Source organism: Apis mellifera, linkage group LG1 (assembly GCF_003254395.2).
Source record: "Apis mellifera strain DH4 linkage group LG1, Amel_HAv3.1, whole genome shotgun sequence".
NCBI classification, from domain to species: Eukaryota; Metazoa; Arthropoda; class Insecta; order Hymenoptera; family Apidae; genus Apis; species Apis mellifera.
In genome coordinates, this window is record NC_037638.1 from 19,818,295 (window position 1) to 19,842,387 (window position 24,093).

The window sequence follows — 24,093 nt, forward strand, 5'->3', positions numbered from 1 at the left end:
GGCCCTCTTATAAGTTTCCGGTTGACGACGTCGTTCGTTGGGAGCTCTATTTTTATCCTTGAACTGGTTCAAGACGAAAAGTTTCCTCCTTTTTTCATGTCGGCTGCTACCGACATAGAACACGAAGAATCTCTGCCGTTGGCAGCAAGTTTCGACTCGCGGCAAAGAGCTGGAGAAAACCTTCACTGTTTATTAGAGTCCGTGATCCTCTTTAAAAATAAAGGATAACTTTGTGGATATACCTTTAACTTGTTTAATTTCGGTTCTATCGATTTTTTCCCGATCGATGCGTATCTTTTTTTAAATCCTTCTGTTTTCTTTCTTTTTTTCCCTTTTTCCTTTTTTTTTTTTTTTTTTTTTTAGAAAACGAGAATAAAAACGGTGGTTTATAAACGCGAAAAAAAAAAGCTTCTTTCTATTTGCATACTGATCACTCATACATCATATGCATATTATATTACTTGTGTATGAAAAATATCGAAATATTTCAATATTGTACGCGTGTATTTGACTTTCGAAAGCAAAGTTCGAAAGCTGTAATTATACTTTTTTCAGTATTCAAAAAAATCACGTCTAATTTATTCCTATATATTTATCGTTGAAAAAAATAAAAGAAAGGGGAAAAAGATAAAATTTAATTTTTCGAAAATGGTAGATAAGTTAGCGTACAAAGGTTTTAGAGCTTTCAACTCGAGGAAGCTGCGAACGATATTATAGATTTGTTTACAAGCGCGAATAGTAGCTTTCCTTCTTTGCCGACGGGGGAGTTTTATTTTTGTCGCGAGGTTACCGGAAGCGAAGGGTTCTTCTTTTTTTTTTTCTTTTTATTCCGTCCGCATGGTAAGCGAAACGTAGGGATAGTAGGAATCGATGGATTTTTCCGAAGATACGTACACGTTTTTTCGCGTAGGCGAAGAAAAGTGACGAGGGCCGAGTTAATTGCCTTGGAAACTCTTGTTAACTTCCATTTTCGTCTCGTCGCGTATATAATATCGTATGCGCGTTCATATTCATTTTCATCCTCGTATCGCGAGATTTATCTCGCGTTAATTTACTTTATATCGCATAATGTACCTTTCAGCGAAAGTAACGTCATAAAAGTTTCTTTATAAAAGGAAAATAAATATAAAAGGATAATGTTTTCGAGATATTCCTTGGCGAAAAAATTTTCAATCCGTTGGTCGATTTATTATATTTGAAGGTAAAAATAAATGATAAATGTGATTATCATAGTATCGATATTTTATTCGAATCGATGTTTCTCGAGGAGGGGAGGGGAACAATCTTTTTCCCCATTTTCTTATTATTAAACTACGGTACGCGATATGATCTCGGGGAATCGAGGTATCGTTTGAAATTGAAGAGCTAATGATATCCGCAATTGTGTTGGAGCAAACTTTTCCAAAGGGAGGGGAGGGGAGGGAGAGAGAAAAGAGTGGGTACGGTTTAACTTGGTACGGTGTGCATTAACCATCCATCGTTGGTTCGAAGGATGGGCGGGAACGAGTTTTGCTTTTATTCGAGTTACCTTTTGTTCTCGCGTGTCTGTTACCAACGGCTATTGTAATCGTCGTAAACGGATTTGCACGCGCAAATCATCGTTCCACCGTGATATCCAGCCAGCAAAATTCAATTCCTCCCCGCCTGGGCGGTGAATCGACGTCGCGGAGGAAACATTCTTTCTCTTGGCGAATGGAAAGTCGATCGCGTGAAAGGGGAAACGCGAAGGCGAGGGTGGTAGGCGCCGTGATAGGGATGAACGAGGTGGTGGAAGGGGTGAGAGATGGAAAGAAATCGAGTAGAAATCCAGGGAGCGCGCCGCTTCGACTCGGAAACGATGTAACGAAGTTTCGACTCGGCGCAACGGAAGTCAACCGATACTTGCTACCATCGAGGCGTGTGCGCGTGTGTGTGTATACGCGTCCACAACCACACCTCGCTTCGATAGCCACGATCTTTCCTCCTCTTTTTTTCTTCGTACACGTAGAGCGAAAAGTGCGGTTACGAATTCAACATGCCGTAGCAATTCGTGGCGTCGCGAGCCGTTTTGTCACCCTCGGCAAATTGAAATTTCCGACGCTCTTTCTCTCCCTTTCTCCCCATTTACCCTCTCTTTCCCTCCCCATCCCTGCTCTTTTCCCTTCCACCTCCTTTCCTCCGCTTCTGGCGCGTTCGTTTCGGAAGACATTTCGGAGTCACTGGGACAAATCGATATTCCAGCTTTTAAAGTTGATCGAATACCGATTTTGATGCTCGCTCGAGCAATCCGCTCCGTGTTGTATACGCTGGTGTTATACAAGTTGAAACGTAATCATCGTTCCCACCAATTTTCCAACTTACGCGTTTTCCACCGCTCGCTCGAAACTCGTTATTATTTAACGTCGCGGTTCTATCGGCAACTTTTCCCTTTTCCTCCTAATTACCCACGTGTCGGATACTCGACGCGAGAATTTCGAGTCCTGGAATTGGCTGATGATGATTTTCATAAAATTTTGTTATCAAATCAATCGGTGGAATCTGGTGGTTGGATCCTTCCTCGTAAGCCAGCTCGTAATTCCTTCGGAATATCCTTTCGTGCAATAGGACAAAAAGTAGGGTTATATCGAGAAGAGGGGATATCCGAAGAGACGCGCGAGAATCGAATTACTGCCATCGGAAATGATTTATATTCCGCGAATTCGAGGAGCTTCCTTAACCCATTTCTCGGAATTTTAAGGCGCGCCCCCCTCCCCTCTCGAAAAGGAGACGCTGCGAGCCGCATCCTCTTCTTCATCTATCTCATCGATTGCCCGCGCAATCTCTTCCAACTTCTCTCTCCCCCTTTCTCTATTCCCAGTCTTTTCGTCCATCTTTTCTCGCTTCCCTATCTCTCTATCTCTCCCTTGAAACAGTTCGAAAAGTTTCTCGTGCGTTACACGTTTCCGCGAGCGGAAATTGTCCTGTCTCGCAAATCATGCTCGTCCTCCACCCTTTCCCGTTCCCTCCTTTTCTCTCTCCTCCTTCGCGGTTCCGCGTTACGACACGTGCAAACACAAAAGTTTGGCGCCAACTTTGTACAAGCGTAACTCGCTGCGCGGATACGAGTCATTCATACGTTACCACTCGAGAGAAAGCTTTTTCTTAGAAAACGGTGCTGGTGGTGGTGGTGGTGTTGGGAACTGTTTTATGGATTTCACGCGGTCTAGCTCATTACTCCGTTTCAGATCTCTCTCTCTCTCTCTCTCTCTATCTATCTCGAAAGAGTTTCCTTCCACACTCCGCGAAATAAATTACTTTATTTGAAGTCGCTAATCACGGCACGAATCCGCTTTCTCCGGTACACCGCGATGAGAATTTCCCCGAGCTTTCGTAAAAACGGCGGCCACATTCTGATTTTTTTTTTTCTCTTCTCTCTCCCGGTAAAATGTTACCCTCCTATTTTTTATCATTACCTTATTGTATATTTTTTGATTTTTTTTTCCCTCCCTCTATTTCTCTTTTTTTTTCTTTTTCGCAACGTAACACAACGCTCTACGTTAGTTTACTTTGTACCGCGTTTGGGCGAAAAAGAAAAAGAAAAAAAAGGAGATGTTAGTACGCTTTACCGTAATCCATCTTCTTTTTTTTTTGGCTTTTTTTTTTTGGCTTTTATACCGTTGATAAAGAATTCAGGCATTAAGAGGACGAGTGAGCCAAAAGAAAGAAAGAAAGAAAGAAAAAAAAAGAGGAGCGAATTAATTATTCCACGGTTGAAATAAGGACAGTGGCAAGAGAATATACGGGTAGCTTGATTATTACCTCGTTTATTTTTCTTTATCCGAGAAGGGTGGCGCGAATTTAAGGAGGGGAGGGTCCAATTTAGTTCTGGAACCGGCTCCGTGCACGGGTTGTTTACGGTTGTTAGGGTGAAACGATAAAACGAATCGAATCAATTCCCCGAATCTGTAACGGGTAAATTAGCAAGCGCGATAATCTGAGAAGACCGACATATTATCCCATGGGCGATCTCTGAGAGAGATGCGCGCATGCATGATGCATAAGTTTCGTCGAGGTTGGCGTTATGCGCGCGGTTTCCGATTCCGAGCAGCCTTTTACCCGCTTTGTGATTTCAGTTTCTGATGCAACTTCCCCTCCATAACGGAAATTTATCGAATGGACGCGAGCTGAATCGCCAACAGTCGCGATTAGCCAGTATCCTCCCTTTTTCGATTCGCGGTAGAAGGTTTATCGGGGATTAAAATATCGTGGACGAGAAGAGGGGGAGTGCGAAGATGCTTCTCCTTTCCCCCCGCTGCGCTTTCGATAGATTGAAAAAGTTTTTTTCGCAAAGTTGCTCACCTTCCACCTAATCGTATCTCGCGCCAATGTGTCGGCGGCGAGCTGCTCGATACACTGATTAAATCGTTTTGAATTAATCGGCGGCGTAATTCCTTTCTGGGTCAAAGTTGTTTGAGTATTTCTTTTTTTTAAAGTCCACGCAAGGATTTTGCCTGGATTTTCACTCCTTCTATTTGTCGCGAAACAAATCGAGAGACGATTTATCTCCCCTTGTTAATTGGAGGATACGATAAATCGAAGCGAAAAACGTCAAAGAGGAAGGGGAAATTTGAAAGGGGGGGTAATTTTAACGCGATAATTCCTTTAACGCGCGTGTGTATAATCCTCGAGCGAAATATATCCGCCCGATCTTTTCGTGGTTCGTTACATTCTTGCGATATCGATTTCACAGTGATGGCGGTCGAGCGCTTTGAATCGAAAGCGCTTTTAATCGAAGGTCGTAGCCTTGGAGCGGGTTGACGAGGCAGGGTTGAAAAAAAGAGCGCGGGAGGAATACCTAACCTCGGATCTCCCGAGGATAACAACCTATATAAAAACGGCTCGACGTCGCGTCAGATTCATCAAATATTTTGTCGTTTTCACGAAGAACGAAATAGGTAGACGCGAGAGAGATTATTTCTGTGTCTCGCGCGTTTTTTCCCCCTTGTAAAAATACTTTTCATTTATCTTAACCGAGGGATAGATATCTTATCTCTTGGCTAAAATGGAAATTTCAATTATTCCCGATCAATCTCGATTTTCAACACGTGTCGTATAAATTCAAACGGTATCGCGCGAACTTTATAAAATTAACGTTAGTTAACGTATTCAAACATTGTATTGTTTGAACAAATGAATGTTGAGCGCTTGTAATTCGTTTCGCTGGTATTTGATATAAATCTCACGTGTGATAATAGCGTGTAACTCTGAATAGCGGTCGATAATTGAAATATTGTATAACGAATAATGGTTTCGATATGTATTTGTACAAGGGAATATAAAATTTCTGGTTTTAATAGCAATTAAATATTTTACTCGGTTCTCGAACGAAACAATGGGATACGTACTTTTTTTTCTTTCTTTCTTTCTTTTCTCCCCCTCCCCTCCTTTCTTTTGCCTTTTCTTTCCCACCATAAATTCAAAATTTTTTTCGCACACAGTAGCATGCGCGTTGAACGAACTTAACCGTCCAGCAGATTTTCTTTTTTTCCGTTATCAATTTTTTTTTTTTCCCCCTTTTTAACCGGGTATTGAGAGACGATAAGGTCCCGTGCTATACGCGAACTCAGCTTAAATGGCCTAACCAGTTTCACCCAGAAAATGTTTTCCATGTAACGGCTCGACGGAAGTTGGACTTCGACGGACTTAATTGGGTTTTGTTCCACGCCCTTCGATCGCTCGACTGGCTGCTGTCGCGACTTTTGCCCCCCTCCTCTCTCTCTCTCTCTCTCTCTCTCTCTCACCCTTCGTGACGAGTGCCAGAGCAACGTATCCGCGTTTTCCACGCGTTTTCCATCGGGATTTTCCCCGTTGTTCGGCTATCGATCCCTTCTCGTCCTCTTCTCCTCTCGGCCGCCTTTCTTTTTCTGGGAATACGGACAGACTGCCGCTACTACTCTTTCCTCCTCCACCCTCTTTTCTCCACCGATATCCCCGGCCAAAAATCGAATCGCAGGCAAGCACTCTCGCGGGACGATTTTATGGGTTTTTATTTTTTTAACCTACATTTCCTATGCGAACGGTGAAACACGATTTAACCGTTCCCTTCTTCGATGGGGAAATGGAAATGCGCGCGCGATGAAAAAGAAGAACGTGTGTATTTTGTATAAAAATCGATGGAAGCGGGACCCATTGTTATCGTTACTGGTTATTGTTGTAATTGGAAGATATCAACGCATCAGATTTTTAACCGAGTCCCCTTAATAAAAATACGATAGAATTTCTGATCGGAAGATATACGCGTGTTGGAGAAAAATTTTATTCAAATGGAAAACGCGGTGGAATTTGCAGAAAAAAAAAAGAGAAAGAAAACGAGACAAACGAGTTAAATAATAAATCGCGCTTCACTCTCGAGGAATATTTTCTTACCGTGGCGGGTGAGAATCGATCCTTTCCCCTTCCCTTTCAACATCTTTCGCGATATCGGTGCAATGCAACCAACGCGATGTTCTTCGACGTCCAGAGAGCGCGAGCTGTGTAACATTAAGCAGAAGGATGGACAAAGTCAGTACCTCCCAAGGGGCGAGCGTCTCTCGCGCCCTTCTCGAACGGGATCCTTACACGCACCTTTTCAATCCACCGCTCGGCATCTTTCCTTCTATTGCCTTTGATCGGCCTCTATGCATGGCTTTTAAGTAAGAATCACGGGGAAACAAAAGCTTGCACGGGTTGGCATGCAAACTGGGCTTTGTGTTTTCCAGTTTGCAACCAAATAATTCAATGACACGTCGTCGTTGTCGAACTCGTCGGCCCGGTTTTTCTCCCGTTGACGGGAGATCGGGAAGCGATCGATATTTTACACCTCGTTTCCAACGCGTCAATTTGTCGCGTTACCAAATGAATAAATATCGCGGCATTAACGGATAATTCCATTTCGATCAAGATACGCCCCGTTAAGCTTGTTAGCCGGGAAAAAGTCTTTGAAGTGAAAGCGGCAAAAGATATATATCGCCCATGTCGACGAGATATAATGTAAGCTTCGCTTTGTACGTAGAACGTAGAGGATTATCTCTTTTCGCGAGATATCGGGGACTATAACGAGAAATCGTTACGGTTATTTCCGCCGTCAGCAAAAGCTCGCCGGCCCTTCCTTTTGTTTTTATTAATATTTCATTGGTCATTGTCCATTATTCTCTCGCATCACTGACCGTTCCAACCGAATAACGTTTTAAAGAGCGCGCGCCTAGCGTTATATACTACTACTACTACGTATTTCTACGTAGTGCGTGGGAGGGGGGATGGTCTCGCCGAACGCATCAAACTCTGGCCACGATGCACACGCTCCCTGCTCTACGTACGACCAATCACGGGCGTAGGAATTAGGGGTTCGACGTACGCCCTGCTACTTTTAATTCACCAAATTAATGAACACCGTCAACGTCGTCGGCGTTGCATACGACTGCCGCATACAGATAACTATAGGGAAAATTTGCCCAACATCCACCGGTGTTCGGGATAACGTGGTTATCGTGCCTCTGGCAAACTCTCGCAAACGAAAAACTCGGTGCGGATTTTCCTCGCTGTTTCGTTCGCTAGCTTCGATCTCGTTCAATCTTCTTTCCGCTTGTTTTTTTTTTTTTTCTTATTTTTTTTTATTTTATTTAAACGCAAGCAACGATCATTTCATCAGTTTCATTTGTCCGATCCGATAATTTTCTCAGAATGTTTACGAATCTTCGATTGCCGAGGAAATATATATTTCGACGAGCGCGTTTTAATTCTTTTTGCGCCCTCGGATATTTGCGATTTCATTGCGTATGGAATAATCGTCTCTCCTTTTTTTTTCTCTTTCTCCCTGAGAAAGATAGAAATATCGATGGAAATCATTGGTACGCAGGGACGTCGATCGAGTATCTTTATTAAATAAATAAACACAACGTTTTTTTTTTTTTTTTTTTTGATATCTCTCCTGATGCGACCAGGAGAGGCCATCTTTTCACGAATATTCGTAAAACTTGGTATACGTGGGCCACGTAACGAGGTGATCGTTAGCCACACGTTTATTACGCCTTCTCAGCACCCTCGAGCAAATAAAGCGTGATAAAATTCGTGCTGGCGCAAACGGTTTCGGCTGAAATTCAGGTCAAGAAATAATACCGAGGAATCCGGTGAAAAAGTACACGTAACAATGGGATAATTTAAATCCTCGCCTCGCTTGGACGTGAACCTTAAAATAATTATGTCACGTTGGTGAACGATAATCGGTCATTCTCGCGAGAAGAGGGAAATAATCTAGCGTGGAAACGGATATACGAATATATATATATTTGGAATACATTTGCATTCAAATCCCTCCTCCCTTTTTTTTTTCTTTTTTCTTAATCGATGCGCGTTATCGCGGTTATCGGTCGTCAGAGGGAGGTGTTTTTCTTTCTTCTTTTTTTGAAAAAGCGTCGGAGAATCTTGTCGGAACAGGTTCTAATTTTTCTTTTTCTCATTTCAGATTGGCGGCGCTGCAATAGCGTCGACGAGATATCAACGAGGAGGACGACGGCGACGGCGACGGCGACGACGACGACGAGGACGTCGACAAGAACGACGGCGTGATCGTGTCGCGGGGGTGGTGGGGTTGAAAATCGGCGCTTGCCCGGTGTCTCCTGTATACCTCTATCTCCCCTCGATTTCCTTCCCCTTTTTCCATCCACTGCCCCCTATATTCTCCGTGCCGGTGCCTCTTACTCCTACCCACGTGCGTAAGAGGTACGTGTGCGTGCGGTGGAGGCGCGTAGGCACGCACACGCGACCGCTGTAGAAAACGTAGCGCAGCATTGTCGACGCGCCTGCGCCGGCCGATTGTTCGGTGGTGGGGCGGCGCGTAGTGGGGGGCGCGTGTCACCTGTCGTGGTGGTGCGCGTTGTCAGTGTGACGGCGACCGCCGTGAGTTACGGATCGTTCAAGTGGTTGGTTGCGTTTGGTGTCGTCTGGTCGCGCGGTGCATCGGTATAAACGCATACCACGATCGCGTATCTACGTACGTGTGCCGATTCGTCGTTGCCTACCTCTTTCGCGTACACGCACGCGCCTTCTCTCTCTCTCTCTCTCGCTCGCTCGCTCGCTCTCTTCACCTCTCTTGCCGCCTCTCTTTTACCTCCCACCCAAATACCTCTCCCCGTCCCTTTTTCGATCGCCGATTTTCGGATCCGTCGAGGTGCGTGCGGGCACGCCGCGTTCGATCTCGTGAATGTGCGCGATCAGGAAGCCGGTCGTCCGCAAGGAAACATGCGTGAGCAGAGCTGGAGGACAACGACTGCGACAACGACGAGGAACACGCTGCACGTGACTGCGGCACCCTCGCACGTTCTGCTGCAGTGAGTGGAGAGAAAGGGAGGAAAAAGAGAGTGATAGAAACACGTCCTTTCTCCTTCCGCTGTTACGTCGGAGCCTGTGCTTGCTAACGGGGAGTAAAAAAGAGTGCCGGTGGTTGGTGCGGTATTCGTGAGTTACCGAGGATCTTTCTCCTTTTTTTCTCGTGATCTACGGAGGAGACTACGAATCCTGGCACGTTTTCGGTGTCGTTCGAACCACCCGAGAGAAGATGAGGCGTACCATCTTGGAAACGAGGATGCACCCCGTGTTATCCTGTTGGTGCGTTGTCGCCACTGTCACCCTCGTCCTCGCAGCGTGGCAGGAAAACATCAGGCCGAAGATGTACGTCCAACTCGGTGAGTGTTCCTTGCATTTTTCTATCTTTTCACATTATTCCTAGTTTTATTTAAGACGTATTACGTTTCCCATAGTGGTGTTTCTTGTCCGCGATGCGTCATCGTCCGTTCGACAAAAAACCTCGACTTCGTTGTTTACATTGTCGCGAGTGGTTCGATCGAGTTCCAAGAATCCATAAAGATAGATACGTAACGACTAAAGTTATCGCGCACGGAACGACACGAAAACAAAACGTTTGTTTTCAAACTGATATATTCGTGTACAATTTATCGCACGTCGCGTCCTCGTCAACAAATTCGACGAAGTCACGAAAAATCGCGAATAATCCAATTTAACATTTTCGTTCCGCTTCACGATTATATTTAGAAATCTTTATTCTCGGATGATCGATCGGATAATGAGAATCGCTATATCCTCGAGTAACAAAAAAAAAAAAAAAAAGGAAAAAAGTACAGCATTCGTCCGGTTACGCTCGAACGCGAATTAAAATACTCGCAAAAGCTGCTCTCTCTCGGTTATTTTACGGTCGAGAAGATAATTTTATATTCTCGTTTGCTCGGGTAGTGCACGTCGAGTAGCCGAACAACGATGCGGAACGGAAGTTACACCGGGTGCAGGGTCATGGACCTTCCCCCACTCGGTATTGTTTCACCCCCTAGCGAGGGGAGCTGTATGTGCAACCCGGTGACTGTAAACCCTAATCAGTGACATAACCATACTCCCTAGGATACGGATACTAGGAAAGAATATAAATATATCGATCAACCGGTGTCCCGTTTAAATGATTAAAGTAAACGATATAACCGTGGTTCTTGGAAAAAAAAAACGTATCGATACCGCGTTTCTTTCTTTTCCTCGCGATTTACCTTCCTCGTTATCTGCCGATAAATCGATTAATTTCGCGAAAAAGTAGGGGGGGAAAAGAAAACTCGAACGTGACGAATTAAGGCGTAGTCGAATCACAAAGGCGTGACGAGCGCGTGTTCATCGATCGATATCTTCGATTCGGAAGGAAAGAATGATGGATGGTATTTTCGCGCGATGGCGATGCTCGTTGTCAAGGGCGAAAGCGTATCGAGAGATCCGTCGAGAGAAGAAGAAGAAGAAGAAGAAGAAAGAGTACAAAGAGCACCAAGTGTCCTACATTCGAGGTACTCGACCTTAACGGCACTCGGCGTGTTTCGCAGTGGTATATACTCGCGACCGACATGCAGCATCCATCATTCTTTCGTAGGATATTTTGGCGAGAGAAAGAGCGAGATATAAATTGCATCGAATCGAGTGCATCGTTTCATCGCGTGTCTTTACGCACGCCAGTCTGCACACCCGTGACACACATAGCGTGTGCAGACATGGCGTCGCCCCGCCGATGAAAAGCTTCGTGACGTTGCCCTCGAAGATAGTCGACCGATAGGCGAACGCTTCACCGCCTTCTTCTATCTTCTATCCGGTACAGTAGTTTTTCTACCTTCTTTCTATCTTTCAACCGTGAGAATGCATTAGACGCGTAGATAGATTTTTTTTCTTTTTTTTCTCTTTTTTCTTTCTTTCTCTCTCCTCTTCCTTTCTTTTCACCGTCGATTTTGCATCGATGAACTCTTGGCATTGACTCGACTGCACTTGTTGCCTTCGTAGCTCGTGTGTTTATCGAACGTTAACGGGACGGACGGGTTTAGGTCTTTTTACACCCGTCTGGCGAGTTAAAACGTGAAAAATGAATGGAGAAAAATTCTCGAGGAAACAGAAGGGATTGTGAAGAATTTGACGCGAGTAATAAAGGGTAAAGGGCAAGAGACACCACTGACGAAAATAACAATTTTAATAATTGTTGTAACTCGACAGGACTTAGTATAAAATATTAGTGACGCGTTTTATATTAGTGGATAAAAAATTCGTCTTGTTTTTTCTTTTGTTTTCCGATATCGACAAAAATCGCTGCAATTATTTCCATTTTGCCGTTCAAATAAAAATGTTCCCCGTTATTGAATTATCATTCAGATTCGTAGTGACAGTGACAATTTTAAAACGGACACATGTGTGTCGACAATTAAGAACAAGTGTTTCGCGAAAATTGTGATTACACGCGATATTATTAATCATAATCGAATTTTTATCATTATACAGAATTCGTAGAAAGAAACAGAATTTATTCTACGAATTTTTTATCCACAGTGTAGTTAGTGGATAATAGTAGGGGATCGCGTTTCGAAAGGGGAATTTTTTTAGACGAATCGATAATACGAGCGATAGAGAGATACGGCATCGGTAGGCCGTAACGTAAGCTCATTAGGCCGTTATGAATTTCGTTCGTGTATTATTTTCCAATAACGGGGAGAATCGAAGCGCACCGCGACGAAACGTGCGGCAGGAATTGAAATTACACGAAGCACGTGTTATTAATACGCCACTGGCATTGCGGGAACAGCGCTGTTTTGCTCACTGAGTCAGAATTTCTGCTAATTCTACAACAGGGAAAACCACGCCGCAGAACCGAAATTGTAATCACCGGGAAATGCATATTGCCGTTATGGGGGCATCCGAAGGGACACGGTTCCCGCTGATGCAGCCGTTTTCCACCCGCTGTTTATTGCGATTCCATGGACACGCAATCCGATGCTTATTTTTTCTTTCGGTTTCAAGGGGCAACACGGTAACACGATTGGCCAATTACATCCCGATTACATCCTGTATTTACCATCGCTGCGTCGTACGTAGCAATTCGTTTCGAGGCTACGACGAAAAAACAAAAATTTCCCCCTTCTCCTCCACGGTGCGCGCATGCGTTTTTTATCTCTCGGATCGTTGGCCTCGCGATGCAAAAACCATGCACGATATATTTCAATGGTTGCTGGGATAAAACGGACCGGCACGAGTGCCGTTGACGATGATCCGCGTCGCGGTTGAAAAACAAACGTCGTAAATCAAGTCTGGGGATGGTGGGTGCGGGAAGTGTTCGGCGCCACGACGTTTCGAAATCGAGATCTCGTCTCGTCATACGAAAATCGTATCCTCTCTTTCCAACTTGTATTCCCTTTCGAGGAACGAAGACGGTGGGGCGAATAATATTTTGGGGGCGAAATTTGATTGGATTCACGAGGACTACGGGAAAATTGGCGCGATACCACGCCTCGGGAATATCTGCACGCGGATACGTTATTAAAAGACACCGCGAATCCGTGGTTCGGTAGTATAACGCCGGTTACCGAGTTCATTACTACATGCCGGCCGAATGCGCGCATCGAATCGGAATACGAGGTATAACGGGCAGTTAATCCATATTACGGTAACTTTATCTGGCAGCGAGGAATACCGCAACGGACCAATCATAGCACTGCCCCTCTCCTCCCCCTCGACCGATGAGGATACATTATGATTAGTTTCGTGTATATCGCGTACGCGACCTGGCACGTATAACCTGACCTCGGCTTCTAACCACTGGCTAAAATTACTGGGAATCGTGTCAATTGACTGGTAGGCGCGCTTCAGAACGCGTCCACCTACGTACGTAATTCCACCTTGGCGGATCAGAGTGAATCCGCGAGGCTCGTGGACCAAAGGGAGGTTGGTTAATCGGGAAATTCTCGAATACGTTGGCCTCTTCCCTCCCCTGGATTAATTTGGATTACGTCTGGTCGCGGATCGAGCGAGAAAGAATACGAATAGAATGTTAATAACGGCGAACAATTGGCGAGGTGCGCGAGCTCTGGGAATGATTGATTCGATACGGAGGGTCGCTCCTTTTTTTAAGATTTCCCTTTGAGGATCGTTGGCGTGTACATACCACCCCCGCATTTTTTGTGAACCTCGAGTGTATACTCGACGATAGAATAAGTAGCATACTGGCATTGCCGAGGGGTTCATAAATCTTTTGTCGAGAAGATCCCCCCCTCGCCGTGCCTCGATCCGGGCAAAGCAAAAGGTCAAAAGCGGCGCGCGCGGCTGCCGGGAGCGGTTTCTCTTCGTTGGAGTGCGAGTAAAAGTGTCCTCTTATCGCGGGTGTTGACTCGACCCCGCTCGACCGGGGATGAGGAATCATCGTAAATACGATTGCCTTCGCGAAACTTGGATCGAGTTCTTTCTCGCATCGTTTCCACCCGTCTCCAATGCGCCTCCCCGTCCACCGATGGATGGACGATTAACTCGCCGATTTTATTATCGGCTCGAGACTTGCTCGAGACTTTTTTCATACCATTTCCAAACTTCTCCAAATTTATTCGGACAGACGTGTATCAATGTACGTACGTATATTGACTCGTGCTTAAAAAGAGAATTTTTAATATCCCTCTTCGTTTTCTTCTTTATTCTTCGATCGAATTTTTTTTTTCTTTTCTTGTATATCGAATGATTGACGAATCGTGCTTAATTAATCGCGTATCCTTAAAATTAAAATATTAAAACGAACGGTGAAGAAATCAAGAAAGCGTGTGGATAACGTAAGACACGTTGGGAAAATCTCTAACGAGACTCTCTTTCTTCTTATTCTTCTTTCTTTTTCCCCTACGTTGCTTTGAATCATCGTGAAGTAAATGTCGTGAATTTTCGAGATATGTTCCAGGTCGTTAGATCGATCGATAAGATTAAACATCATCCGCAAAATTCGTCATTGGACGTTAATCGACTCGCCGCGATCCTCCCGGAATTCGAATACGCTTGTTCCATTCTTTCTCGATTCGAGGACGATTGCACTTCCGCCTCCCTTGCTTCTCTCCCCATCCTGCTCTTTGTTCCTCGATGTTGGTCGTTCGTGCGTCGCGTGGCCGATCTTTTCCTCCTCGATTCAGTCGCTACAGAAATTGGTTTATCGGCGGACAAAGTATGAATAATTCAAACCGGACGATTCACAGTCCAATCAATTTGGGTCCGAAAGCAGCGTGCCACACAACCCGTAGTCTAGGGGAGGGAAGCTTACCCCTAGGACGGGGTGAAACGAAAAGGGCCATTAGCAGTCCACGGTCTGGTTTAATGCGAGATTCGAATTGGCCGTAATGCGCGTGTGTCGCGTCGAATCCGAGCGAAAACGATCTTAAAAAAAAGAAAAAAAGAAGAAGAAGAAAAGACAACGAATTTTTATTCGTTATTCGGAGCTGTATAAAATAGAAATAATACGGGGAACGACGTTGATCGATCGTAACAGGTGTCGCGAGCATTTTTCCGCAACGCAGGCGCGAAAAAAAAAAAAATTTCGAGGAATATCTTTCGGGGAATAATATCTGTGCACACTTTGCCACAGATTATTTACTTGGAAACGTTTGTTTCCTTTATACTCCTTTATACACGAAATATTGCTGTAAGCGGGGATTTCACCGGTGGCGTGTTCTCTTCTTCTCTTATGCGTAATACGGCTGCCATGAAAGTGTAGTTTACGCTGTAAACAACCCTTCTCCATCGCCTGTTTATGGAGTTGATTCTTGTTGGGGAGAGGGAAGAGGGAGAGGGGATCGGTGGATCGTTGTTTCCGCGGAAAATATCCGCGGTGAGAGAAATTCAATGGGAAAGAATTGCATCATCGTATCCCTCGCCTCCCCCCATCTTCCCGCGGAAAGGTTTTCCGTAAAGCTTAAGATCGGCCTTAAGAAAGAAGAATCAATTTTCGCAAATCGAATCAGCTCCGGTCTCCACCGATTCCGGTACTCGACCGAGGCGTGTTCAATTTTACAGGCCATTAAAAATTTCTTCTCATTAGAAGGGATAATTTACGGGGCATTAGCTCGGACCGTTTAACCCACGAATTAGTAGGATTTATTTCACCGACGTAACTCAACCCCTGAATATTTAGTTATGCCTTTGACTAATCGTCGAGTTCGTTTTGAATCGAGGGCAAAGGTAAATAGCACTTTGCCAAATAGACAGAGCTTGGTATCTAAAGCGACGTGTAATTAATTCACCGACGACGACGAATTAGCGCCGCGATACCACCGCGATACCGAAGGTGAGACCTGATCTAGTTAAAGCGAGAGATAACCGGGCATAAGCAGGGAGGGAAGAAAGAAGAGAGAAAGCGAGAGAGGGGGGGAGGGAGAAATAGAAACCATAGTACCAAGATGAAAAAAGGAGAGGAGGATATAAACGTACGTGACATCGGAGAACAAGTTTCATAAACTCAATTACATCGGTTTTTCTCCATTGTTGATTTTCGCTCGAGATTTTTCCGTGGCGTAATTGGTGAACGATTCGTACGATTCGCGTCGTTCGTCCCTCTTCGTCCTTTTCGCGTGTCCACGCTGCGATATCGCCGAGGGTTGATACGCTCCTTCAGTTTTTCGCTGTGGATTTACCCAACCCGTCCTTAATCGAATTTCGAATTGAATTCTTAGTTGGCCGGGTTTTCGCGGGGATTACGCGATTCTTCGAAATCTGAAATGTCCGCCGATGAAATTACCGTGACGGATAATCCGGTTGGCATCGTTGCCATCCAGTTTAACCGATAGTTTGAAAGTTGGCGTCAACCTCCCGTCTCTCTGTTTCGCCGTGGATGGAACGCGGACACGGATGGGGCGCGTGTTGTTTGCACGGAACAGGGCGTTGCATACGCAGCTCGAGTCACGTCAGTTGATTTTCAGATGCCGTCGCCGGTATCAGCGCAGCTTCCGGAACCATGGTGAAACCACCGCGCACGGTATTAGTAGTCTTAGTACGTTGTAACTTACGCCAATCCGTTGCAATTTGCGGTTTAATCGAGCGTATCTGCTGGATCAATACGAGTGGCTCCTCGTGTCCTCCTTCCACCTCCTCGCCCCGTTTCTCTTTCTATTGCGTTTCTAAACTTGGAGCTTCTGTCTACTCGGTTCAACTCCTCCCTCCTCCTCCTCCTCCTCCTCCTCCTCGCCATCGCTGTCCGCCGCCTTCCCTCCTCCTCCCCATTTCTCCTTTTCACTCGGCCCTCTTTTTGCTCTCTCTCTTTCTCTTCGCGAGATCTTTAAAAGCTTTCCATCGTTTCCTCCTCGGAAAAGTTTATACGCGAAAATTACGATTATCATCGTAATTTCGATCCACCGTCTCGCGATAAATTTTTTTGCTCGAAAAGACTCTAGAATCTAGACGAACGAAGGGAATGTAATTTCCTTCTTTCCTCCCTTTTTCCTTTTTTATCCGAATTCAGTCAGAGTTTTGGTCGTCGCGTCGTCGTCGTCGTCGTCGTCGTCGTCGGTGGAAAACGCGTTAAAGAGAGCCTTCCCCGGACTCTTCTATTTCCCACCCGACTTTTTCCTCGCGAAAGCGTAGTCGTTTCACCTGCAAATGTTCGCAGATTACACAAGATCCCCAGGACGACTTTAAACTTAGCCGACCTAGCCCCTCGGCCGTGTGCTCTCGTGCGTTAATTAGGGAATGGAAGCGCTTTCACGGCAGCCACCGAAACTTACAAGCTCCGACGACGAGTTTTTGGGGAGGGGGAGAAGTTTTAGCGGAATACTTTCATCGCGATCGTTGACCTATCGTTTCACGCGTTATTTCGGGCCCATTCCCGATATCATTACATAGGAGAATCATTTTTCCGTCACGATTCTCCGCCAAGTATTAATGGAACTCTTCCATTAAGCCGGAAAGCTTGAGCTCGATCTATGGTTTTCATCGTTCAACCTTCGCCAATTTCACGGAAATTTCCACAGGGGACCGCAACCGCGTACCGGGTTAATTAATTTGGACAGGATCGAGAATCATTTTTGGATTACCTGGTCGCGTACAGTGTTTGTAATACTAAATCTAGGAGAATTTTTTTTTCGTTGCAGTAAAAGTAATTACAGCAATTATTTCGTTTTATTTATTTCGACGGTAAACAAATTCGATATCTTGACACTTTATGTCACGCCTATTCCATTCTTTTTAATAATTTTTGGCGCGTATTATTGGATTTTTCAGAAAAATGTTTGATCATTTGGTTAACGAGGAAAAATAATAATAATAAAAAATCAAAAATATCGGCTTAAAGGCTTGCCCCAGCGGCGGTCATTGCCGCAGTCGGTGACTCGTATCCAACGAGATCGATCGGTCTCTCGAGTATCCCGCAGGATGCGTCACCACGCCACGTAGTCTGGTCACACAAGCTAGTGTATACACGATCCTTTCGTTGAAATTATTAATTTGATATACACGTATATATATATTATTAATTTGCATCTCCGTTACCTCCGAAAATGATCGATAAACTCTTATAATTATTAACCTCGCGATGATTTTCCAACCAACAGCAAACTCGTCGCCCTCGTTTCCGATCTCTGTCTCCTCTCTCTCCCCTGTCTAATAATTTCTAAAACACTATTTTGGACTTGGACACGTCCTCGTCCTCGCGCAACTTGCGCAACTTCTTTTCCCCGTGTTTTTCCCCTGCGATGCTTCTTCCACCCACGCGTCGTGTCACGTAGCCTCGCGTGAAATTGCACCTCTTGGTATATATATAAGTTTTCCACGATTCTCTACGTAATACGAATTTATAGAGCGGAGAGGCAAGGTTGGCTTTTGTACGGCGATTTACCGAAACGAGGGCGCTGCACGTGCTCGAAAAGAATTAGGGGATATTTGGTAACGAGCGGGTCACCCCGTTTAAAAATCGTGAGGAGGGGGGCAGATTTCGTATCCCGAGCTTTGTCGAGCTCGTTGACTCGTTCACCTCCTCCAGAGCTAGGATTTCTCGCCCTGCCCCCCTCCTCCGAGTCACGAATCAGAAGCTTTTCAATCGGTACGACTGGCATTCCGAGAGATCGATCGTTGCTTCTTTCTCTCTTTCTCCCTTCTGTTCTGTCGCAGGACGATGCGTCAGTCGTGAGATAGCCAAGGGAGGGAACGTGGAGGGACAAATGGAGGGTGTCCGGAGGATACTTGGAGTCGGGAGTACCCGAAACATTTCTCTCTCTCTCTCCCTCTTTTCTCTCCCTTCCTGCATTTCTCCTCCCTCTCTTTCTCTCTCCCTCGTTCGGTTGCTCTTTCTCTAGGAGCATCCTCCTAATATCGTGGCTTAAGATGTCCGATACACACGTACCGATCGACCAGTCGTGTGTGCATCCCCACAGGATTGTAATGCCCCGATTCCTGCTAGGAAAGAGCAGGTATGCGAAAAAAAAAAAGAAGAAGAAAGAAGAAAGAGTGGAGAGGGATGGACGATGCGAAAGATGGAGACAGATATCGAGTTTAGTCGATCGCGTTTCAAAGGAAACTGGATCGCGTTCGAATGTGGAAATTTGATGTAGCGCTTACAAGGTTTACGTCTCCTTTCAATTGGAATAGCACGGTTTAATCGAAGAGAAAGTATATTGTTCCAACGATGATTCCGTTGGACGGTGTCCTCTGATATCTATGTATAAGGTGTCTCGCCGCCATTTCACGAGGCAAGTTGGCGGGGTTAAAAATTCAGACCTCCTTTCGTTTCATTAATTAAGCCAAACTTTGAAGGAGTCGGCTAAAAGTCGACTCGTTTCCTTCTTGGAAGAGTTAGTGAACACGTTAAACAGCCGGGCTACGGTCTACCAACCTTCTATATAAGCGCTCCCCGGAAAATTGTAGAGAAGAGATGCCGGGAGAGGAGGAAAGAAAGAAAGAAAGGAAGGAAGGAAGGAAAAAGAAAGAAAAAAAAAACCGAAACGAACAGCGGTTTCGAGGAAAAATGAGCCGAAAACGAAGTCGGATTGGCCGAGGATCTATTTGGTTGTCGGATCATTTTGTAGAAGAGAAACGAGCCATATGCTTCGAATGACACGACTACCGGTATTTTTGCCTTGGAGCTGTCGTAAAATCGGGGATGAAAAATGGGGAAATTCGATTCCTGGCCCAGAAATGTTGAATACTCGAGCAAGGGAAAGAGTCAATTTTTTTTCAATGTTGCTCGCTACACGAGCGACAAATGAATGGACAGTTTTCTCATTATCGCGACGCGGTCAAAATTTTGGGTGTAATATCATTGAACCTGGCCGTGTAAATATTTAACCCAGCCTTGAAGAGGACAGAGGTCTGCGAGAGAAAGAGGAGGGAAGAGGGAGAAAACGAGAACGACAGTCGGAGAAAGGGAGAGAGAGAGAGAGAGAGAGAGAGAGAGAGAGAGAGAGAGAGAGAGAGAGAGAGAGAGAGAGAGAGAGAGAGAGAGAGAGAGATGAATTGGTGACTGCATATATCCCTTGTGGTGGTCGAGTGCGCTCGCTGTTTCAGTGGTAGTCGTGTGGGTGAGGGGGTGGTGACCACGTGACCGCCTACGGGCGCCATGTTAGGTACGAGGAGTGCCGGTCTCGCACGAAGTCGCACGAAGTTGGAGTCGCCATGTGGTCCTCGTGGGTTCAGCCGATCAATACCTTGCCGGCTGCTGGCACAGCCAAGAGAGTACGAAGTTATGCACGCGCAACGATGATGATGCCACCGACCAAGACGACGGCTTCGACATTTCGGGGGGTCACTGTTCTTTCTTGTCCCCCTCCTCCTCTTTATTTCCTTTACTCTTTATTTCGTTCGTCTTTTTTCTTCTCTTTGTCACTCATCGAGAATTGCAATTATTTTTTGTGAATCCAGTTAATGATCGAATTTAATAAACGCGGAAGGAGAACGGTTTTTAGGACGAAAGGAAGAAAAGAAAGGAAAGGAAGAAAAAAAACTTTCGTGCGATTTTCGTTTGCGCCTCGGTAGGTAGAAACTTATGCGATTGTCTTTGACCATCTTAGCTTAAGTGGAGTTGAGAATAACACGACTAAGACTGTTGTCCGACTTTGGCTTGTTGAGAATTTATCAGCCGTGCTCAATCCTTCGAGAAAACTACTTGAACAGATACCTCAAGTAGGTAAACTTGGTCCTAAACCATCACGAGAATTAAATTCGCGAAGTTAATGTGTCTTTTCTCGAAATTCTCGAATCTCGACGATATTTCAAGTCATCGCGTTACGTTACTCTACGATCTTTTCAACGTATATAAAAATTATATTCTCGAAACCGTTGCACCTACGATACATTTTCATTCGTTATTCATATCCACGAAATACGAATGCGAAACAAGTTTCACTGTCGTTTCACCTGCCCCTTCTCGTTACTCGCGCCAAACGTTAAAACGATGGAGGCGAATAACCCCGATAGTTTCCATTATTGAAACAGGCTGGCGCGCATCTGTTCCCTTGCCCTGAGGGACGATTATCCGCTACCTGCGTGTCTGTGGAGTACACGAAAGCGCGCGGTATCGGGAGAGAAACTCGTGGAGACATTTCGAGGCGTGTCATCCGTCTGTTCCGGCATCACTCGAAGTCTTGCCGTAGTAATACGCGGCGGAGGAACAAAGGTGGTGGCACGATAGCTCCACACCGATTGCCATTTCCAATATCATTCCCCCTCGCGTTGGACGGGGCATGTATATCCATTGGTAGCGCGTCGGGGAATTTGTCGTCCCTCTTACTTTCGCCCATCTCCCTTTTCGTTTTAGTAATCCACTTAATTTAATCCAGCACGCGAGCTCCATGTCGATGGCCCGTGTCTAGGAACCACGGTGAGTTTCTTTGGAATTCGACCGATTACCCGCCCTGCTCTGCAATTCTTTCCTTCTTCCCTCCGTGCTTATTCCCTTTGAACCGATCCTCCATGCCCAATGCATTATTCCACGTCCTTCCTCTCTACTCTTTCACGGGCTGACCTTTACACGCGAAATCGCGTTAACCAACGATCCATTTGTACCCCTCTGTGCGCCGCTATTCTCTCCCCCTTTTTCGATTTTCTTTTTTCCTTTCTTTTTTCACCGTCGCCGCACTTTGGAAGGTCGTGGTTCGTCTGGCATTTCGCGATAGGACAAAGCCTATATCTATATCGGAGAGAGAAAGAGGGATGGAATTGGAGGGAAGGAGAAAAACTCGACTCGTTTAATTGTTGTTCGAATCGCATCGCATTTTCGCGGGGAGGGGCAATAAATTTGCTTGCGATGCGGGGATCTCGAGAGGCGTGTGCTGGCCTCGTTGTTTGATTTCGTCATCTGCGTACATAATTAAGGGAGTGGCGCGTGAAATTATCGTGGAAGAAAGCTAGGACTTAATCCAGAGGTGTCAACCTAACGCATTCCCTCCCCCATTCTCGATTCCCAATAGCGGAGTGGTGGAGCTCGGTGGAGATGGAAATGGATGCATCGAGCGTCGATAAAATTTTGTCGTTGTTCCGCGCCACTCCTCCGCCATCCCTCTTTTACGACTTTCTCCGTCCGTAGCGCGGGCACATATATTTGTCTCTATCTCTTCGGGGAGGCAGAATAGTTGAGAGAGATTATGGAAAAGCTATGTGCTCCGGAGAGAGATAACGGATGTTCGGCTGCAAGTTACGGAGCGAGAGGAGGAAGATAGAGGGATGCTGCTGCGAAATGATGAAAGAGAGTACGAAAGAGACAAAACGGACGGCGAACTGGAGCGTGGTTGGGAGGAGGGGGGCGGAGAGGGGGGGGGAAGGAGAGGGGAATGGGGGAGAAGGGTCCGTTCTCGGGACGAGCCGGCCCAATCCGGCTTTACCGTCTCATCATGCAAATTGTACGACTGTGGGATAAGTGAAGCAGTCGCTGCTACTCGTCCTCCACGCGTGTTACTCTTCTCTCGAGAAGAACGAAACTATCTACGATCGGTTGTAATAAACCTTGCCTGTTTGGAAAGTGATATGGACTTCTTAATTGGAAATGGGAGCTTTCCAAATTTCCAAGTTTTATTTATCTTTATCGCGTAAAATTTGTCATCGATTTATGTATATAGTACGCAGTATGCAAACGCAGTTTTCGAAAAATCAACATCGTGTATGTTTTCCGGTTTGAAACTTTGTATCAAGTTCTCTTCAAAGAACCAATTTCGACTCGAGAAGAGAATACGAAATGAAGATTTCAAAAATCCATTACTCACCGGTGCTTTATTAATATCGGCGTGTACTACTCTACTCTCTCTCTCTCTCTCTTCAGCATCGACATTCGCTTAATTCGCTGTACGAAAACGCTGTACGAGAAAGAAATTCGACATGTCCTCGCGTTTTGAGAGAGAAAGAAGAAAAAAGAAGAATAAAAAAAAAAGCAACGCGGTGGCCTGTTTGATATGAAACGAATACTTGAAGCGATGAGATGAGGTTAATCATCCTCTGTGGGATTTGGAGGGCAACGTTCACGATAAATTTAATCCGCGCGAAATCAAAACGTTGTGCGCGGACCCCCGTGTATTTTTTACGAGGGAAACGCGCGTTCCTGGTTAAAAGGTAACCAGGATTTTTTCGTTTCCCGTCTAGTGCGCATTTAAAAAGTTGGCCCAGAGTTTTGAATCAGCTCTTCCAGTTATGTTCTCGGTTATTTGGGAAATTAGCAACTCCGGGCTACCGGGTCTAAAGTCTATTCGGTTGGACGCCGTAATAAAAATATAGCGAGCGTGCACAAGAGCTTCACGAGCGAGTTCACGTTGCCATGGCCTGGACTACGCGTTGTTCCTGCTAAATTCTATCCGATCTCTCTCTCTCTTTTTTTTTCCAAGGTCTTTTCTCTCCTCGTCCACCACCTCCGCTAACCGATTCCATTCTTTTCTCTCTCTCTTTTCCTTTTTCTTTTTCTTTTCCTCGCGGTTTTCTCCCCCTCCCTGTTTTCGACTTTAATCCCAGAAGCGAGGAGGAAATAGTGGCGCGTGTACTTAACGCTTTAAGAACGTGGCATCCGCGCTGCTGCGCTGTCTGGGCACGTGCGCCTCTTACGACCCCCTTCCCTCTATTCCCCCCATTTTCGTTTTCCTTCTTTTCCTGACCGTTGCGTGCGTCTCTTTCGTTCCTCCTTTATACTCCTCGCTTTATACTCCAACTCTTTCCATCGCGATTCTCCTTACGATTGCCCCTTTAGGGTACGGCGAGTGGACGTCGAAAGGGTTGATCGATCGATCGGCGAACGACAGGAAAGAAAGGCAAGAGAGCACTTTATAAATACGGCCGTTTTAATAATAAAAAAAAATTGATGGGTAGCAGGAGATGAATTTGACGAGTGTCGTTAGCCGTTTAATTACCGTTGAATCATCGGCGTCACGCATCGAGAGTTTTCTCTCGTGGAAAATGGAATTTCGTTATATTCGTATCTTCGACGAATCGAAAGAGTCTGCGTTTTTTTTTTATAAGTCGTACACCGAGATCTATTCTATTATCATTAATTTTGTAATTTGACTCGTTTTTTTCTCCCCTCTTTTGATTCCTTTGTTCGAAAGCAACCGAAATACGATTTAATTAGTTGAATCGATGAAACGGACGTAAACCTCGCGCGTTTACTTTCTTTCTCGGGATCATCTCCCCCTCTCTTCGAATAATTATCGAGAAAATTCGAACGAGAGAAGGTAGAATTTTATGAATTAATTTGCGAGTGCAAAGGATTCGTGTGTTATTTCTGGGGTGGGCTTATGCTTTTGATTTATTATGTATCGTGAGTTAGCAAGAAGCTGACAGGATACAATTTCATAATTATTATCCCTGGAAGAG

The 24,093-nt window shown here is 45.3% G+C and overlaps 1 protein-coding gene across 2 annotated transcripts in view; it reads left to right on the forward strand.

Moving 5' to 3' along the window:
- LOC410686 (semaphorin-1A) overlaps window positions 1-24,093 on the forward strand; it is a 160,921-nt gene that overhangs the window by 17,791 nt on the left and 119,037 nt on the right. For both annotated transcript variants that reach the window (XM_006571262.3, XM_394163.6), the window contains exon 2: window positions 8,459-9,677. In XM_006571262.3, coding sequence (XP_006571325.1) covers window positions 9,551-9,677 — 127 coding nt within the window. In that variant the 5' untranslated portion in view covers window positions 8,459-9,550. The remainder of the gene's footprint in view (window positions 1-8,458; window positions 9,678-24,093) is intronic.